Source organism: Melanotaenia boesemani, chromosome 24 (assembly GCF_017639745.1).
Source record: "Melanotaenia boesemani isolate fMelBoe1 chromosome 24, fMelBoe1.pri, whole genome shotgun sequence".
Lineage (NCBI taxonomy): Eukaryota > Metazoa > Chordata > Actinopteri > Atheriniformes > Melanotaeniidae > Melanotaenia > Melanotaenia boesemani.
In genome coordinates this window covers 21516258-21531064 of record NC_055705.1, presented here as the reverse complement: position 1 = coordinate 21531064, position 14807 = coordinate 21516258, and the positions used below count along the sequence as shown (strand labels likewise).

The 14807-nt window shown below is 41.7% G+C and overlaps 1 protein-coding gene across 5 annotated transcripts in view; it reads left to right on the top strand.

The window, feature by feature from the left end:
- Window positions 1-1335: 1335 nt before the first annotated feature.
- nbeal1 (neurobeachin-like 1) overlaps window positions 1336-14807 on the top strand; it is a 55748-nt gene continuing 42276 nt past the window's right edge. For 3 of the 5 annotated variants that reach the window (XM_041979220.1, XM_041979219.1, XM_041979217.1), the window contains exons 1-6: window positions 1707-1812; window positions 1895-2222; window positions 9769-9860; window positions 14006-14167; window positions 14282-14363; window positions 14451-14578. In XM_041979220.1, the coding sequence (XP_041835154.1) occupies window positions 2172-2222; window positions 9769-9860; window positions 14006-14167; window positions 14282-14363; window positions 14451-14578 (515 nt within the window). In that variant the 5' untranslated portion in view covers window positions 1707-1812; window positions 1895-2171. Of the gene's footprint in view, window positions 1413-1706; window positions 1813-1894; window positions 2223-9768; window positions 9861-14005; window positions 14168-14281; window positions 14364-14450; window positions 14579-14807 lie in introns of those variants that run through there. The other 2 variants (XM_041979218.1, XM_041979221.1) reach the window with 2 other exon arrangements.

Sequence of the window (14807 nt, the reverse complement as noted above, 5' to 3'; positions counted from 1 at the left end):
ATCTTAGAATTAAATTAAAATAAAAATATATGAAAGTATGCGTATCTACCCAGACCACCGATAAGCGGCGTTGCTTTGCTTCGCAAGGTGGCGACACAAGCTCAAAACCCCAGTCCTGCCCTTAGCAACCGCATAGCTCCACATCGACAACGTAAAGGTGAGGCAAGTGTCGCAAATACACTGAACATTGTTATCAATATTGAAAGCAAATTTTGGGCCGACTAAAGGATGAAATTTTCACTTAAATCACAGACTCAAGAGCAACAAAGTGTATGCTGAAATGAAACGGTCGTTTAAGCCTCAACATGTTTCGTTTCTCGTTTAATACAACAAATATTATTCCAGTTGCTGCATCGCTGTTTGTTTCCGGTTGACCAAATTAAAAGGTTGTCCTTGCACGTGCTCTCAGAGGATCGATATTTAAAACATAACGTGGTATTTATATTTATATTTATATTTATATTTATTATTTAGTTATGCTTGTATAATGACAATAAAGATATTTATTCTAAGGCCAGTTTCAACATAAATTAATTAATATTGCCGTTCTCACATAATAATAATAATAATAATAATAATACATTTTATTTAAAAGCGCCTTTCAAAACACCCAAGGACATTGTACAAAGGAACATTAAAATAGTTTAAAAACCAATACATCAGTGTAACAAGCAGTGTGATTGAAGCAACGTAGCCCAACATATAAGCATTTGCCATTTTATTAATTCTGAATTATATTAGATGGAGTACCTTACCCTATGGTGTCAGAATATGGGTCGAATAACACTTTTACAGAACACCAGAAAAAAATTAAATATAAATTCAAAATATAGAGATTTTTTTAAGTAAGAATTGAACCGAAAGTTTTTAATGTATTTTTTGTTTGTTTTGTTGTTAGTTAATTTGCTTTAATAATATGTTTTTCCCTGTGTAATGTAAAAGAAGACATTCGTAATATAGCCTACGTTTATTTAGGGTAAAAAAAAGATTTACTTGGGCAAATAGTGTTTTTGTTACTGTTAATCCATAATAATAATAATAATAATAATAATAATAATAATAATAATAATAATACCAAAAGAAAATTCATATTTATTTCAAAGTGCCTTCTAAATATTACAATTCTGGATATTTATTTTATTTTGTTTTATTTTATTTTATTTTATTTTATTTAAACCAATAGCGTAGGAACAAATTATTGATTCTATTTAACCACAGTCGTATATTTAAATTTGACTCGGAATGGTTAGTCGTGGACCAAATAAAAGCAACAACAAAGATTATTTTGAAATAAATCCATATATCGACAACCGGAAGTTTCCACTTTCTGCGCGTGGCCGCTGTCGCGAGCTTGCTACAGAAACGACTGTGTGGAGACAGCGTCAGTGACAGTAGGTGTTTTTGGTGGACAGGTAAGTGGTGTCTAAGTAGTCGACGGTTTTAACGGAGCTCTCGCTGTTTTTATATCTAAATTATGTTTCATACGTCTCCTGTAGCCGGGCAGGCTGGGGGCAAGGCGATTCTGTCACATGAAAAGGAGAAGGAGGAGGGGGGCTTAAAAAAAAATAGAAATAGCCTTTTTTGACAGATAGCTTTTTAGCTAGCTTATTCAGGTAAGGTCAACTCATACGGCAGCGGTGGGCGAGAGCAACCGTAGACGTCGCGCGACTGTCATTGAATAAACAAAGCTGCTTGTATGCGGTGCTAACAGTGGGCATTATTAATGGTGTGTGTTTTGCCACAACCGCCTCAGTCCGTCTGCGCTTAGAGCCAGCAAGGCAGCTCAAAGTACACAGAGGAACATTGCTGGAAGTATGAAGTTGCTGCAAGCAGTGTATGGCTTCCCCACCCGCCCTCGTGATACCTAATTTATTTACTTATTTACCCTTCACAGCGTGAACGCCGCTGGAATTACCTCCAAAAAGAGCTGGAAATTGAAAGTACAGGCCTTAACGGCTACCAAGTCTTCACCGGGGATTTGCACAGCTCATTTCTGTCATGGAGTAATTCCTGGAAAGGTATTGTGGACCGTGTTTTCTCATGTGAAGGAGTGATGATGTTGAAGCCATCCGCCCATAAACAGACGTTAAGCCCATGACTGGAAACCATGAAGCAGCCAGGAAAGTGACCCAGGCGGACACCACAGCCTGAGTGTGCCATTCACTGGCACCATGGCATCCAACGAGAGACTGTACGAAGTCTGGATGCTCTACTGCACCAAGGTAAGTTGTATTGTTGTTGGCACACACTCTTGTTCACATGGATCTATTGTCCTGATTCCCTCATGGTATTTGTTGTTTGGAAGTCTACTTTCTTGAACTTAGTTTCTTGAACTGGAAGCACAAGTTGACATCCACATTCAAACCAAAGTAAATAAGCGTTAAAGCTCTGTGGTGAAATTTACAGTATTTTTATGCACTTTATTACACTTTTCCGGACACAAAAACCACTTTAGTAGCACATAAAACAGCTTCCAAAGCACTGCAGTAAAAAGCAGACTAATGAATTTGCAGTTTGTAAATGAATAATTAATCCACGCAGAAAAAATGAAAATGTTGCGTACATTTATGCTGACCAGTTTTGTTTGATATTTAATATATAGTCAATAAAACATGATGAAATGTTTATTGAATGGTTATAAAATGTGATTATTTTCCTGTAGAGATGAATGAATGACACTCGAGTGGAGAAGGCACCCCTTGAGTCAGCTGTTGGCTAGATTTAATTCGCTCTGCGATAAAGCATGCGCACATACCCACGTCCAATCAAAACGGCCTGCCTGAGCCGCTCCTCACGTGAGCCCTTCTGCAGCCGCTCACTTTCTTCCAACAGTAATCCCTCACAGGAACACACACACATATCCACACAATACACAACCCTCCTCCCATTAAAGCAGAGCTGTTATTCTCACATTTAGGATGTGGCATTCAATAATCCTCACCCTGAGAAGTAAAGCGCACGAGTGCTGACACATAGAAAAGCATCTTAGACCAGCAGTGTGTGTGTGTGTGGGTGTATTGCCATGTCACAGTCAGTTGTGAAAAAGCAGCAGTTTCTAGGAGTGTTTGTTGTAGCAGGGTAATATATTTGCATTGATGAAGCGTTTTTCAGCAAGGAAGCATCAACGGACAATCTTTATCTTTGCATGAGACAACAAAACAAAGCTAGACCTGCATTCCATATCCGCGTGGCCCCGTCACACGTTGAGAATCTGAAATGTTAGGTATGGCTGCCATATATGTGGGTTGCCAGGATATGTTGTCTCTAAGGAGAACCTTCAGTCACATGACCTAAATCAGATGAGGAATGTTTGTGAGAGGCTTGGCCTCTAGTCTGAGCTCTGAGACCAGACCCCCCGCCCCAGTTTCACTAAAGGGTTAATTGTTTCCAACCATTCCCAGTTGTTGTAGCCTGTTCTACTTTCAGTCCAGCTCAAATATTTTCTGATTTTACTGCGGAAGACGCATCCGGAATGATATTTACAAGATATTTAGCAAAACTGCAGTTTGTGCAGTGTTGTGCTGAAGTCTTTCGCCACTCCTCATTTAATTTATATATCCATCCATCCATCCATCATTATCTGTACAGCTTCATCCATTAACGGTCGTGGGGAAGCTGGAGCCTAACCCAGCATTTAGCAGGTGAGGGGCAGGTACACCTGAACAGGTCACCAGTCATTTCACATTTATATATTTCCCAAAAAAAAACAAACTGAATTTTATCTTTTATTAGTGACCTAATTTTTTCTAGAGAAATAATTTTATTTAATATTTTACACATTTCATTCATGTATAAAATATCAACAGTTAAATGGGAAAATATGCTAAATATTTTTTTATTTTGAAATAATAAAGGCTTTAGCAGCCTTTGTTGGACATTTGCTGGACAGGAAAGATTGTGACCTGCAGCAACGGATCCCAGGCTTATAGACAGACTCCAGGTGCAGTTCAAGATGCTTCCTTCTTGGTGTTTAATTCAGAAAAGATTTAACAATATCGACTTAAACTGCAATTATTTTATTGTAACACACCATAACGGCTTTACTTATAAAGCACTGTAACAGCTGAAAAAAGGTGCTGTACATCAGAGATAAATAAAAAATATAAGACATGAAAACAATTAACAGTAAAATTCAACTAAAAGACAAATAAAAAGAAACTAAAGCAAAACAATAAAACAAATAAGACCAGTGTCTCGTGCTGCGTCAAAGGCAAATGAAAAGATGGAAAAGTTACTCTGGATTTATCTAGAGCATAATGATTTTTTTTTTATTTGTGTTTTATTTTTCCCAAATCCCCCTGGTCCAATGATTTTGTGTTGTTTTTATACATGGCAGTCTCTCATATCAGTGGTAACGACTGATATTTCTTAATTTCTGAAACAGGGTTCCTTCAAGCAAAATCTGAAGAACTGAAGGGTGACTCAAGACTTTAGTACAGTTCTGTATTTGATTTTGATTTATGAGTTTAAAGGTATTTTAATCTTGTGCTGACCCTGATCCCGTTCCTCCCTCATGCCCCCTGTCCGGTAAATGATTGACAACAGTAAAGAAGACATTGCTGCAGTTAGTGTCAGAGGTTAACAGCTTCACAGTGCTCTCTGAGGAGGAGTCAGTCTGAGTGTAATTCATAGTAGAAACTTTTACAATACCAGTTGGCTTTGGCCAAACCAGTAAATCCTGTTAGGTCAGGTAGACAGCAGCTGTCACCTGATGTCATTCACCTGATTCTCACCCACTTCCTGGTGCTGAAAGAGGAAGAGGCACATGACTCATGAATTACAGTTCTGTCTGTGTTTCCTCCAGCAGTGGCAGCTGTTGCTGTGGTAACGTTTCAGTGATGAGGTCAGAAGTTGTGGGTTGAACAGCTGTGGGATCAGTGTTGAAGTATGTAGGACCTATTACTGACTTTCATTAGTAGCCATGTGTGTACATATCTTAGTTTTATATTTAGTTTTTTAGGAATAAAACTTTTTCTTTTCTTATATGAGGGATAAAAATACATAAAGGAGAAAAAGCACAACTAGCGTTTTCCTAAATCCACTACCTCTAAGTGACACTGAAAATGAACTAAATGACCCTTTTAAAAGATATTTTTATTTATTTATTCTTCCACATTTTATTAACTCTTCAAAATACTTTCAATTTTGTGTTCCTATACAACACAATAATGTTCATAATCTCCATATTTGTTTATTTTTAAAGTACAACTTTACCTTTATGATCTAATAATTATCTTTTTACTTTAAACAACCAAAATAGTGGGTCAAAAAAATCACAAAGCATTTAATCACAGATATCTGGAACTGAAAGTCCAGTATTTGACATGATGATCAGAGTAACTTTTCAAGATCTAGACGTTATTTTAAATGTACATACCTGTACATTTCCACATGTGTGTGGTAATCCTGACCACCTGAATTTACTCACCCAATAATACAAACTGAAGTCGCATCTATTAAGTCAGAAAGATAGAAAAGATAGAACAAGTTATCCTCCTGCCTTGGAAATGTTTTACATTTAAACATAAAAAATAAACCTAAATTTAATAAATATACTCTTAATTTTTTTTATGAATGAATATATTGGAGTTAATGTCTTTTATGTCATTTTCACATAAAAAAAAAATCACCCCGCAGGCCAGACTGAACCACCTGTGGATGGTTTTGGCTCCTGGGCCGTATGTTTGACACCGCTGCTTTAACGCATTTATTGTTAATGGGCTAGTGTAGTTATCTCATATGTATTTAAAATTCTAAAAAAAAATGAATGAATCTGATAATTAACATTTTGACATGGATTCAATTAGGATATTAAACAATACACAACAAGCAGACATGCTTGATACTGGGTGAACTTTAGCAGCTCTAATGTCACTTTTACAGGAGCTTAGTTCTCTGAGTTGTAAAGAGCCGAGGAGCCTCAGACTACAACTAAGACTGTTACGTAACCAGCGATCCTGTCATTGGTTCAAACCAGCGTTGTCCTGAGAGACAGCGGTGCAATGCTGCAGCAGGTTATTATCAAAGAAGAACCTGTCCGACTAAGTTCAGGCCTCAGCAGACTTTTAAATAATGCCAGTTGCCCACAGCAGAAAAGCCGTCTTAAATCCCAAACCACAGGAACATGCCTCAACAGCCAGAGGCATCCTTTCACTCTTTAGGGAAGTTTACATTTAATATCCAAACCACGGATTTCCAATTAGGATTAGCAAAACTGCTGTCCCCTCTGATGTTGACCCACCCTGCCCTGTGAGCTGCTTTGTCACTGTTGTGAAGAAAACAGCAGTAAACATGATAATGAGAGTTGGGCTGTTTTGATAGGAGTGGAGGATCAGAAATGGTTGGAAAACAGTTGAGACGAAACAAACTGGAAATGTTGGGGGTAGGAGAACGTTGCTGAGGTTGATTATTCGTGTCTTTTTCCAGCTGCTTGCTTTCTTGTCGCTGTCTAATCTTTGCTGTCACAGTCTTGCATTGAGTTACTAAAGTTTGTTCCCTGAGGCCAGATTTAAATCTTCCTTCATGTTTGACTCTATGCTATGAATATCTCTAAAATAACACTGATGTCATACAGTATCAGACATGCCTCGTGTGGCTTTAACCCCTCCCACCAGCCTCTATAAATACACCTCTTGAGGTGACATCATGGCCAGAGGAGTTGTCACCGACAGACAGGCTGAGATGGAGCAGATACAGAACGACCACGGCCGTCTCTTTAACCTACTGGGAGGAGACCTGTAAACATTGTGGTTTCAGTGAAGCCATGCTGCTTCCACTAAACCAAACCAGAACACCCAGACCCACTCAGGGAGCCACCAGCCGCCTGGCTAGCCGGGCAACCACGCCTGTCGGAAAGATTGAAGCTGCACTGACTGTCCAGCAGCTGGAAATGGATCAATCAATCAGAAATACTTTATTAATCCCTTGCAGGGAAATTCATGTTTTCAGTACAACCCATCCAAGACTAGACAAAACAACATATAACACAACAGGAACAGGCAGACTGACGGAGCAGCCGTTTCTACAGCGCTCCTTATCTTAGATATAGGTGAAAGGTAACAAGTGGTCAAAGAATTAAATTTACTCAGAAAAAGCAACTTTTATCTTTCTTTTATGTAGATAAATCTGATTTTTTTATTGCTTTGTCTTATAAAACATTACAATCATCCTTACTTTGCACAGACAAACATGGTGTGCTGTTTTCTGTACACTGATGTTCGATAGAAGAGATGCTACAATCCATGAATGTTATTTCTCTTGAGACTGAGTCATATTTCACACAACATGACGTTGCTCGATTAAAATCAATGAGATGGATAATGGATAATGGATCCTGATCCTCAATCATCACTTCACCCACTTCTTCTGCTTAACATCCCACAGATCTGTGGGTCAGTAGGGATATCAGTTTGAAGAATGGAGAGCATTGATCTGTCCTGGCAGCCTTGTTTTTGCAGAGGTCAGCTCAAACAGATATTTAGGAATGTGATGGAGTGGCTTGGCAAAGAGTCTATTGAGATTTAGGTAATAATACCACAATAAAGCCACAAGAGCGTCTCAGAGGAATTGTTTGTACACAAACAGACACACAATTGTGTCTGATTTGTTTTCTTTAAGAATATATTTTTATTTACTTAAAAATATAAACTGATATATTTAAAAATATATGTATATATGTACATGTATGTGTATGTATTAATATATATATATAATCCATCCATTTTCTATATCCAGTTATTCCAATTCATGGTTGGAGCGCAGTGGCTGGAGCCCTCAGAGAAAAAAGCAACCACTCACACTCAATCCTATGGAAAATTTAGCGAGAACAATTAACCTAATATGCATGTCTTTTGACGGTGGGAGGAAGCCGGAATACCTGGAGAGAACTCACGCGGACACAGGGAGAACATACAAATATGCATGTACACTAAAGGCTGTTATATACTCCAAGAGCAGAGAGAACTTTTTTCTTGTTCTTGAGGCCACAAGAATAAAATGACGTCATTTTGCTCTCATGGACGTGAAGGGGAACAGCTTGCAGCTTGTTCTCGACCCATCAGCCGAGCACAATTTTTCTTCTCGTGGGGCGCCGAGAAGTATTCTGTGATTGGTCGGCCATTTAATGTGGGTGTGGTTAACTTGGAAAAGAGTGAAGCAGAAGTTGGGGCTTCTGCATTTCCCCTGATGCAAGGTTGAACGGATAGTTTTAATGAACAGCTGATGGAGGTGGTGAGAAAGTATGTAAACGTATGCTACACTTGTGTGTTTTAAAGACATAGACACCGCCACATGCACAACCCAGCCTTGCCACGAGCTGGATTTTATATAATGTGTGTGTGTGTGTGTGTGTTTTCCCAGCTGGTGATGACAGCCAAGGTTAAACAGAGCTGTATAGAGCAGGGTGTGTCCCTGCCCTCCACACCAAACCCTCAATGGGCATCTGTGCTCCCAAGCTGCTGTCTAAAAGAGGACATTATTTGAGAGACACCACAGTCATTCAGACACTGGATCTAGCAAACTCAGTCACTTGAGAGGAAAGCTGCTGACTTAAATCACCATCTTTAAATGATCTGGGAGTAGCATTCACATCCAGACAATAGAATATTTATTGCTTTGGGTAAAGTAGGGCCAATTATAAATGTTTTTCTCCAACTATTGTCAGTGATTTATGCAGTTCAAGCACATATTATCCACACGTAGCCTTTTTTCTCTTACCCCTCTTTTTCGGTCCCTCCTCACACACATACAGAGGCCGTCGTTGCAGGATTGGTCAGATGACTTCACTTGGAATTGTGCAGATTTTCACTGACTTCCTGCTTTGTTTTGGCTGATTTCCTCTCTGACACGCAGACGGATCCTTCAGCCTTTCAGCTCTTTTCCCACTTGTTTGCCAGATGGCAGCGCTGCCCTGTGAAAACCCTGCTTTATAATCCTTTTAAACTCCGACCTGCAAACTTTAATAATTCTCTCTGGCCTTATATTGCTCTGCAAGTCTTTAGGGAGTGTTTCCAGGGATAAACCATAACAAGAAAGAAGCTACCATGGACCATCTTTGTGCTGCAAGCGTTGCTTTAATGATTATTGTTCAGTCTACGACTTCTTTCGGTCTATGAACGTGCATAGTTGTTTTTTTTGTGTTTAGCTTGGCCGGTCTTCTTCTACAGCTGAGTTTGCCATCCCATCCTTCCCTTAGACATTGCTTCAGGAATTTAGGAAATGCTGATGAGCCAGTTGCTAAAAACTCAGCCAAAATGCAGCGAGGCCTGTTTTCCACTCTTAACAGGTGCATGCTTTAGCCTCCACTCCCTAAGGAGATAAGATACAAATGCACACACATCTGAAAGGTTAATATCTTCATAAATCATTATATCTTTTTATGTTTTACCAAAGCACAGAGTCCTGTTTGTAAATAGTTGCTGCAGGGTGTGCATCTAACATGTCTGGTGTTTTAAGAATTTGAGTGTTTGAAAGATTGACTGTCACCTTTAACAGAAAGACGAAACGTTTGTGATCTGCTGCTGCCAGAATGACTCCATCAGCCACACTCTGGCTGCTCAGCAGTAAAGCTGCAGAGAATAATTAATCAAATCAAACTGCAGAAAGGCCTTTTCAGCTCTGAGATGTGTAGCTTCAGCTTGACAGTCTCTGTCAACAAAGTTAACTGTTTGTCCTCCTCTCTTTAGCCTTCTTTCTGTGTGACTCTACCGCTTCCATCTCTCATGCTATTTGCACTCTTTCTTTTTTTTTATTTTTTTTTTTGTTTCTCAGAGGGATCCAGACTACCTGAAGATTTGGCTGGAGACTTTCATCAACTCCTACGAGCAATGCCTTGACGTGGACTTTGAAAAGCTTCCTTCAAGGTAACTGCTGGCAAATTGTGTCACGTATTAATTTATATATTTTTAATCTACCTGTTATGTTTATTTAAAAAGGACTTTGCATCCATGTGTTTTCATTTCTTCTTGCTGACTCCTGCTTGTTATGGTCAACTCTGTCCAGCCAGCTGTTAGATACACTTTATGGTGCCCCTGGACACATCATCAGTGATATAACCTGGGATCACAGGGGGTTTCGTGGTCTTTTCAACAATCAGACCCCCTCCTCCAGCCCCAGCCAGGGCTGATCAAGCCTCAGCTTGTGTCCAGGTACCGCTACCCTACTTGCCACGCCTCTCCTCCCTTGATCCACAACCACCTTGACGCCACTTCTGCTGCATCAGTGGCCAACTTAACAGCCCTTTGCTGACTGGCTCCCAGCCCATCATTGGGTGATGCCCAGCATCTTGTAGGCCCTGCAGAGGGAATGGCCCACAAATCCTCGGCATCCCACTTCGATGGGTTGGCATAGTGCCCGCCAACCATTGTTCCAGCACTCCTCCACTAGCTCCAAGTACTTTGTCCTCTTTCTCTCATGGGCCTCCTCCACCCGGTCCTCCCATGGCACAGTGAGCTCCAGGAGAATTACCTGCTTGGTTGCTGCTGAGGTGAGGACAATGTCTGGCCTTGATGTTGTTTTGGTGACCATTTCTGGGAACTTCAGCTGCTTCCCCAGGTCAACTTTAAGCTCCCAATCACATGCCGTCACCAACAGGCTGGGGGAGGTATTTCGGGAAGCCACTGCAGGCTTCTCCCCAGCTCTGACAGAAGTGATGGTGTTCCTAACTGGGCGAAGGCTCTTGATGTGGCTGATTCCACTGCAGAGAGCATCTGCAACGGCCTTCAGGACTTGGTCATGTCTCCAGTGGTAGCGCCCTTCACCCAGGGCTCTCGGACAGCAGCTGAGGATGTTCTCCAGGGTTCCTCTTTTCTGGCAGCGGGTGCAAGCTGGTGTCTCCACCCTCCCCCAGGTAAAGAGATTAGATGGGCTAGGCAGCTCGTCGTAGGCCGCCTGGATCAAGAATTTTATGCGATGGGGTTCAGCTTTCCACAGCTCGGTCCATGTGACCTTGCGCTCCACAGCTTGCTCCCATCTCGTCCAGGCTCCCTGCTGCCTCATTCCCACCATCTGGCTGACCCGCTTCTTCTCTGCTCCAGCTCGCTCCTCCTCAAGGATCAGCAACCTCCTCTCTTTCCCCTGTGCCCTACCATAGCGAGGTGTTCTACCGCTACCCAAACCAGCTCTTCCCTGTGTCACTTCCCACCAGCACTCTCTGCCGTAGCCTCGACTCTGCAACACCCACAGCCTCGGAAGATCTCCACTTACATCCTGTCCTAACCGCCTCAATCCCAGCCTGGGTGACCTTTGGGTCGCTGGACTCCCGATATTGAAGCAGCTCCCTTGACTGAGTGACCATGAACTCCTTGCTCAGGCTGCTGATAGGGAGCTTCAGCTTGTTGGTCTGCCTGTACAGGGCGATACTGCTCAGGCTTCGTGGCAACCCCAACCACCTGCAGAGAAACCTGCTGACCCTCATCTCAAAGCCGTTCACTGTTGAAATGGGAACTTCGTTGACCAAGGGGCCAAAGGATCCGAGGAAGGATACCATGCTGGTAAATCCAGGCTTTGTTCTTGCCAGGGAGGCCAGACTTGTCCAACACAACTAGCCAGGTCTCCAGCTCTTGGTTGGTTGCTTGTGTGGAGGCTGCGTCTCTCAGGCTGCAGTTGAACATCTTTCCCAGGCTCTTCACCGGTTCTTCTGTGAGTGATGGTATCTTGGTGGTGCAGAGTGAGAAGCAGAACTTGCCTGTCACCTTCCCTTTCTTAAGCACAAGAGACCTCAATTTACCTGGTTTGAACCTCATACGAGCCCAGGAGATCAACTCTTCGTGTCCACTTAGGATCCACCTGCAGCCCGGAACAGATGTGGTTGTCACTGTCAGGTCGTCCATGAAGGCTCGAATGGGTGGCTGTCGGACTCCAGACTTGGTGAGGGGCCCCCCTGCACTGGATTTCTGAAGACTTCACCAGCATGTTCATGGCGAGTGCAAAGAGTATGATCAAAATCGTACATCTGGTGATAATCCCTTTTTCAAGTTTGTGCCAGTCAGAAGTCGTTGATCCGGAAGAGACTCTCAGCTGAAGTTGGCATAGTAGTCCAGGATAAGGCTGCTGGAGTTCTTTGGGATGTGATGTCGGTTTAGTGCCTCTTCGACATTTTATTGTTATTCAAAACAAGACAAATAAATTGACGTTTGTTTGCTTCTTATGTGAAAATCACTACAGTAAGAACTTTTGTGCTTCCTTTCTTTTCTGATCTGTGGCTTACACGTGTTTTCCCACTGCAGGCTGTTCTGTAAAAATCTGCCAAAGCCTGTCTTTAATTGATGTCTTTTTTTTCCCCCTTTGTTTTCACCTTGTTTCCCAGCAGAAAGCTTTTTATGACAATGTCAGACTTTAGATAGTAATGAATGCATGTATGCTGGCTTTAAGTGGCCCAGTGACTCTAAAAAAGCATTAAACTGAAGTGAAAAAATGCAGGAAATTGACTTCATTCCAAAAGCTTTGATTTTCAGACTTAGTGTCTAGATATAATTAACATAAAATGACCAATAAAAAAAAAACACGACGAAGTAGACAAAGTAGATTTGGCCTACGAAAGTCTTAAATTGGTCAGGCAGTGTCATCTGTTAGTGGAGACGCCCTGATTAGCAGGTTCAGATCACTGATCACCTAAAAAAGGTGTAGAATAACTTTTTTAAATTATTGTAATAGAAAAGAAAGGAACAAAAGCATATGTATTCCACGCTTGTCCGAAGTCGTGTTGTGTATAAGCAGAGAAGCAGAGGCTTTCCTCTTCCCGGCCATTTATTGCAGCTCTTCCGAGTTATCCTGAGGCATTTTCCAGGCCAGCTGAGAGACATAGTCCCTCCAGTGTGTCCTGAGGCTTCTTCCTGGTGTAACATGTCTGGAACACCTCACCAGGAGCATCCTAACCCAGTGTTTCCTACAGACCAGGTAGCAATTTGTGGTTCTCTCAGGTCGTCAGTGAGGGAATGGAGTGTGCGGTGTCATGGTGGTCAGTGGAGTCGGTCATCGGGGTGTATGTTAAGTGTGTGCAGCAGGTGGCGTTCATAGATACACTTTCTGAGTTGCCATATTAAATTTATACCTGTATGCTTATCTTCTTCAGTCACCTGCTGAGACAGTTATAAAGCTACTAGAAGCATTTGAAATTATACACATTGGTCTATGTGTGGGGAAACCCTGTAACTAGATACCAAAGTCACTTCGTCTGGCTCCTCTTTATTCTACTCTGAGCTCCTCCTGGATGACCAAACTTCTATCTCTAAGGGGCACCCTGTGAAGAAAGTTCATTTTGGCTGCTTATATCCATGATCATCATCTTTCGGTCACTACCCACAGCTGGTGATCATCAGATCAGGGGAGTAACACAGTCAACCGTAGATCAGAGCGATTCAAAGACCTGGGCCAACACCAGAATGAATCACGTACCTCACTTGGATTAGTAAGGATAGTGAAATCTGTCTGTCTGTGAAATTAGCTTGTTCATTGTGAAGAAATTAAGAACAGCCTCTTCTCATTTTATGCGTCAGTCACAGCACAGATGCAGCACAGCCACAAATATCTCAAACACAACAAATGATTTTGTCGCAGGTGATGCTCAATTTTATGTCATGCACGCAGGATTTAGGTTGGGGTGAAAAATTCCCAGAGCTAATCTAAAATCCTGCTTGCAGTATTTTTAGAGCATGCAAATGACATTTAGGCTGTGATCACATGAGCATCAGACTGAAGTTTGTCACATTTTGTAACAAGTGAAGGACCAAGAGAAAGGGTGGTGCAGTTTTACATCATTCTGTCACTTTTTCCTCCTGATTCTTTCTCTATCTGCTTCTGCAGCAGCCACATCTGTCCTGATGCCCCGTCGCCACTGTCTGTACACTCTCATGTGCAATTTTCCCTGGGAATGAATGCCTGATTGCAGCAGGCATGCGTGTGACTGAGTGACTGCAGATGGTGCTTTGCTCTTTCAGAGATAGACTCTGGCAGCCTACATGTATCTAATGGAGCTCTCCTTTCTGCTTAATGGTTCCCATGTCTTCAGGCCAGAGGAGATCCCACCAGTGTTGACACTCCTTCCAGACAACATCCTGCAGGTTTTGCGCCATCAGCTGCTGCAGTGTGTGCAGAAAGCCTCTGATGGCCTGGAGCCGGAGCAGCAAAACCTGGCACTTCTGCTCCTCAAGTTCCTTATCATTATCTGCAGGTCAGGGTAGTAAACAGCTTCATTATGAAGCAGCTGTACAGAAGAACAGTACTGTGTTTTTCCAAGTAAGTCAACAGTTGTCTGTGTTTATGTGTTGATGGTTGTTTTCTAAAGGAACCTGTCCAATGTTGAGGAGATTGGCACTTGCTCATACATCAATCACATCATCACCATGACAACACTCTACATTCAGCAGGTTTGACCCTATTATTTTTTTCTCTGGTCATCAAGGTAATTATTTTAAATTATCCTAAATAATTTTGGTCTTTGTGTGATATTGCAGCTGAAGAGCAAGACCAAGGAGAAGGAGATGGTAGACCAGAGTCAGGCTGAAGAGTTTGTCCGTCATGCGCTGGCATTCTGTGAGAGCCTCTATGACCCGTACCACAACTGGAGGCATCGGACATGCGGGTAACAACAGAGCATTTCTTTGTAATAACAAGTAAAGTGCAGTCTCATCTCAAGAAATTATACCTTGTTTTAATTATAATTTTTAATGTAAAAGACATAATTTGAAGAAAAACTGAGCTATAATGCTGAAGCAGTGAGTAAACAGAGTTAATCCCAACTGGGTCAACCTCGAATGTGTTGCTGCCAAGACCGTTTACTTCCCTCCAGGAGTTAATTATTAAGTTTTCTG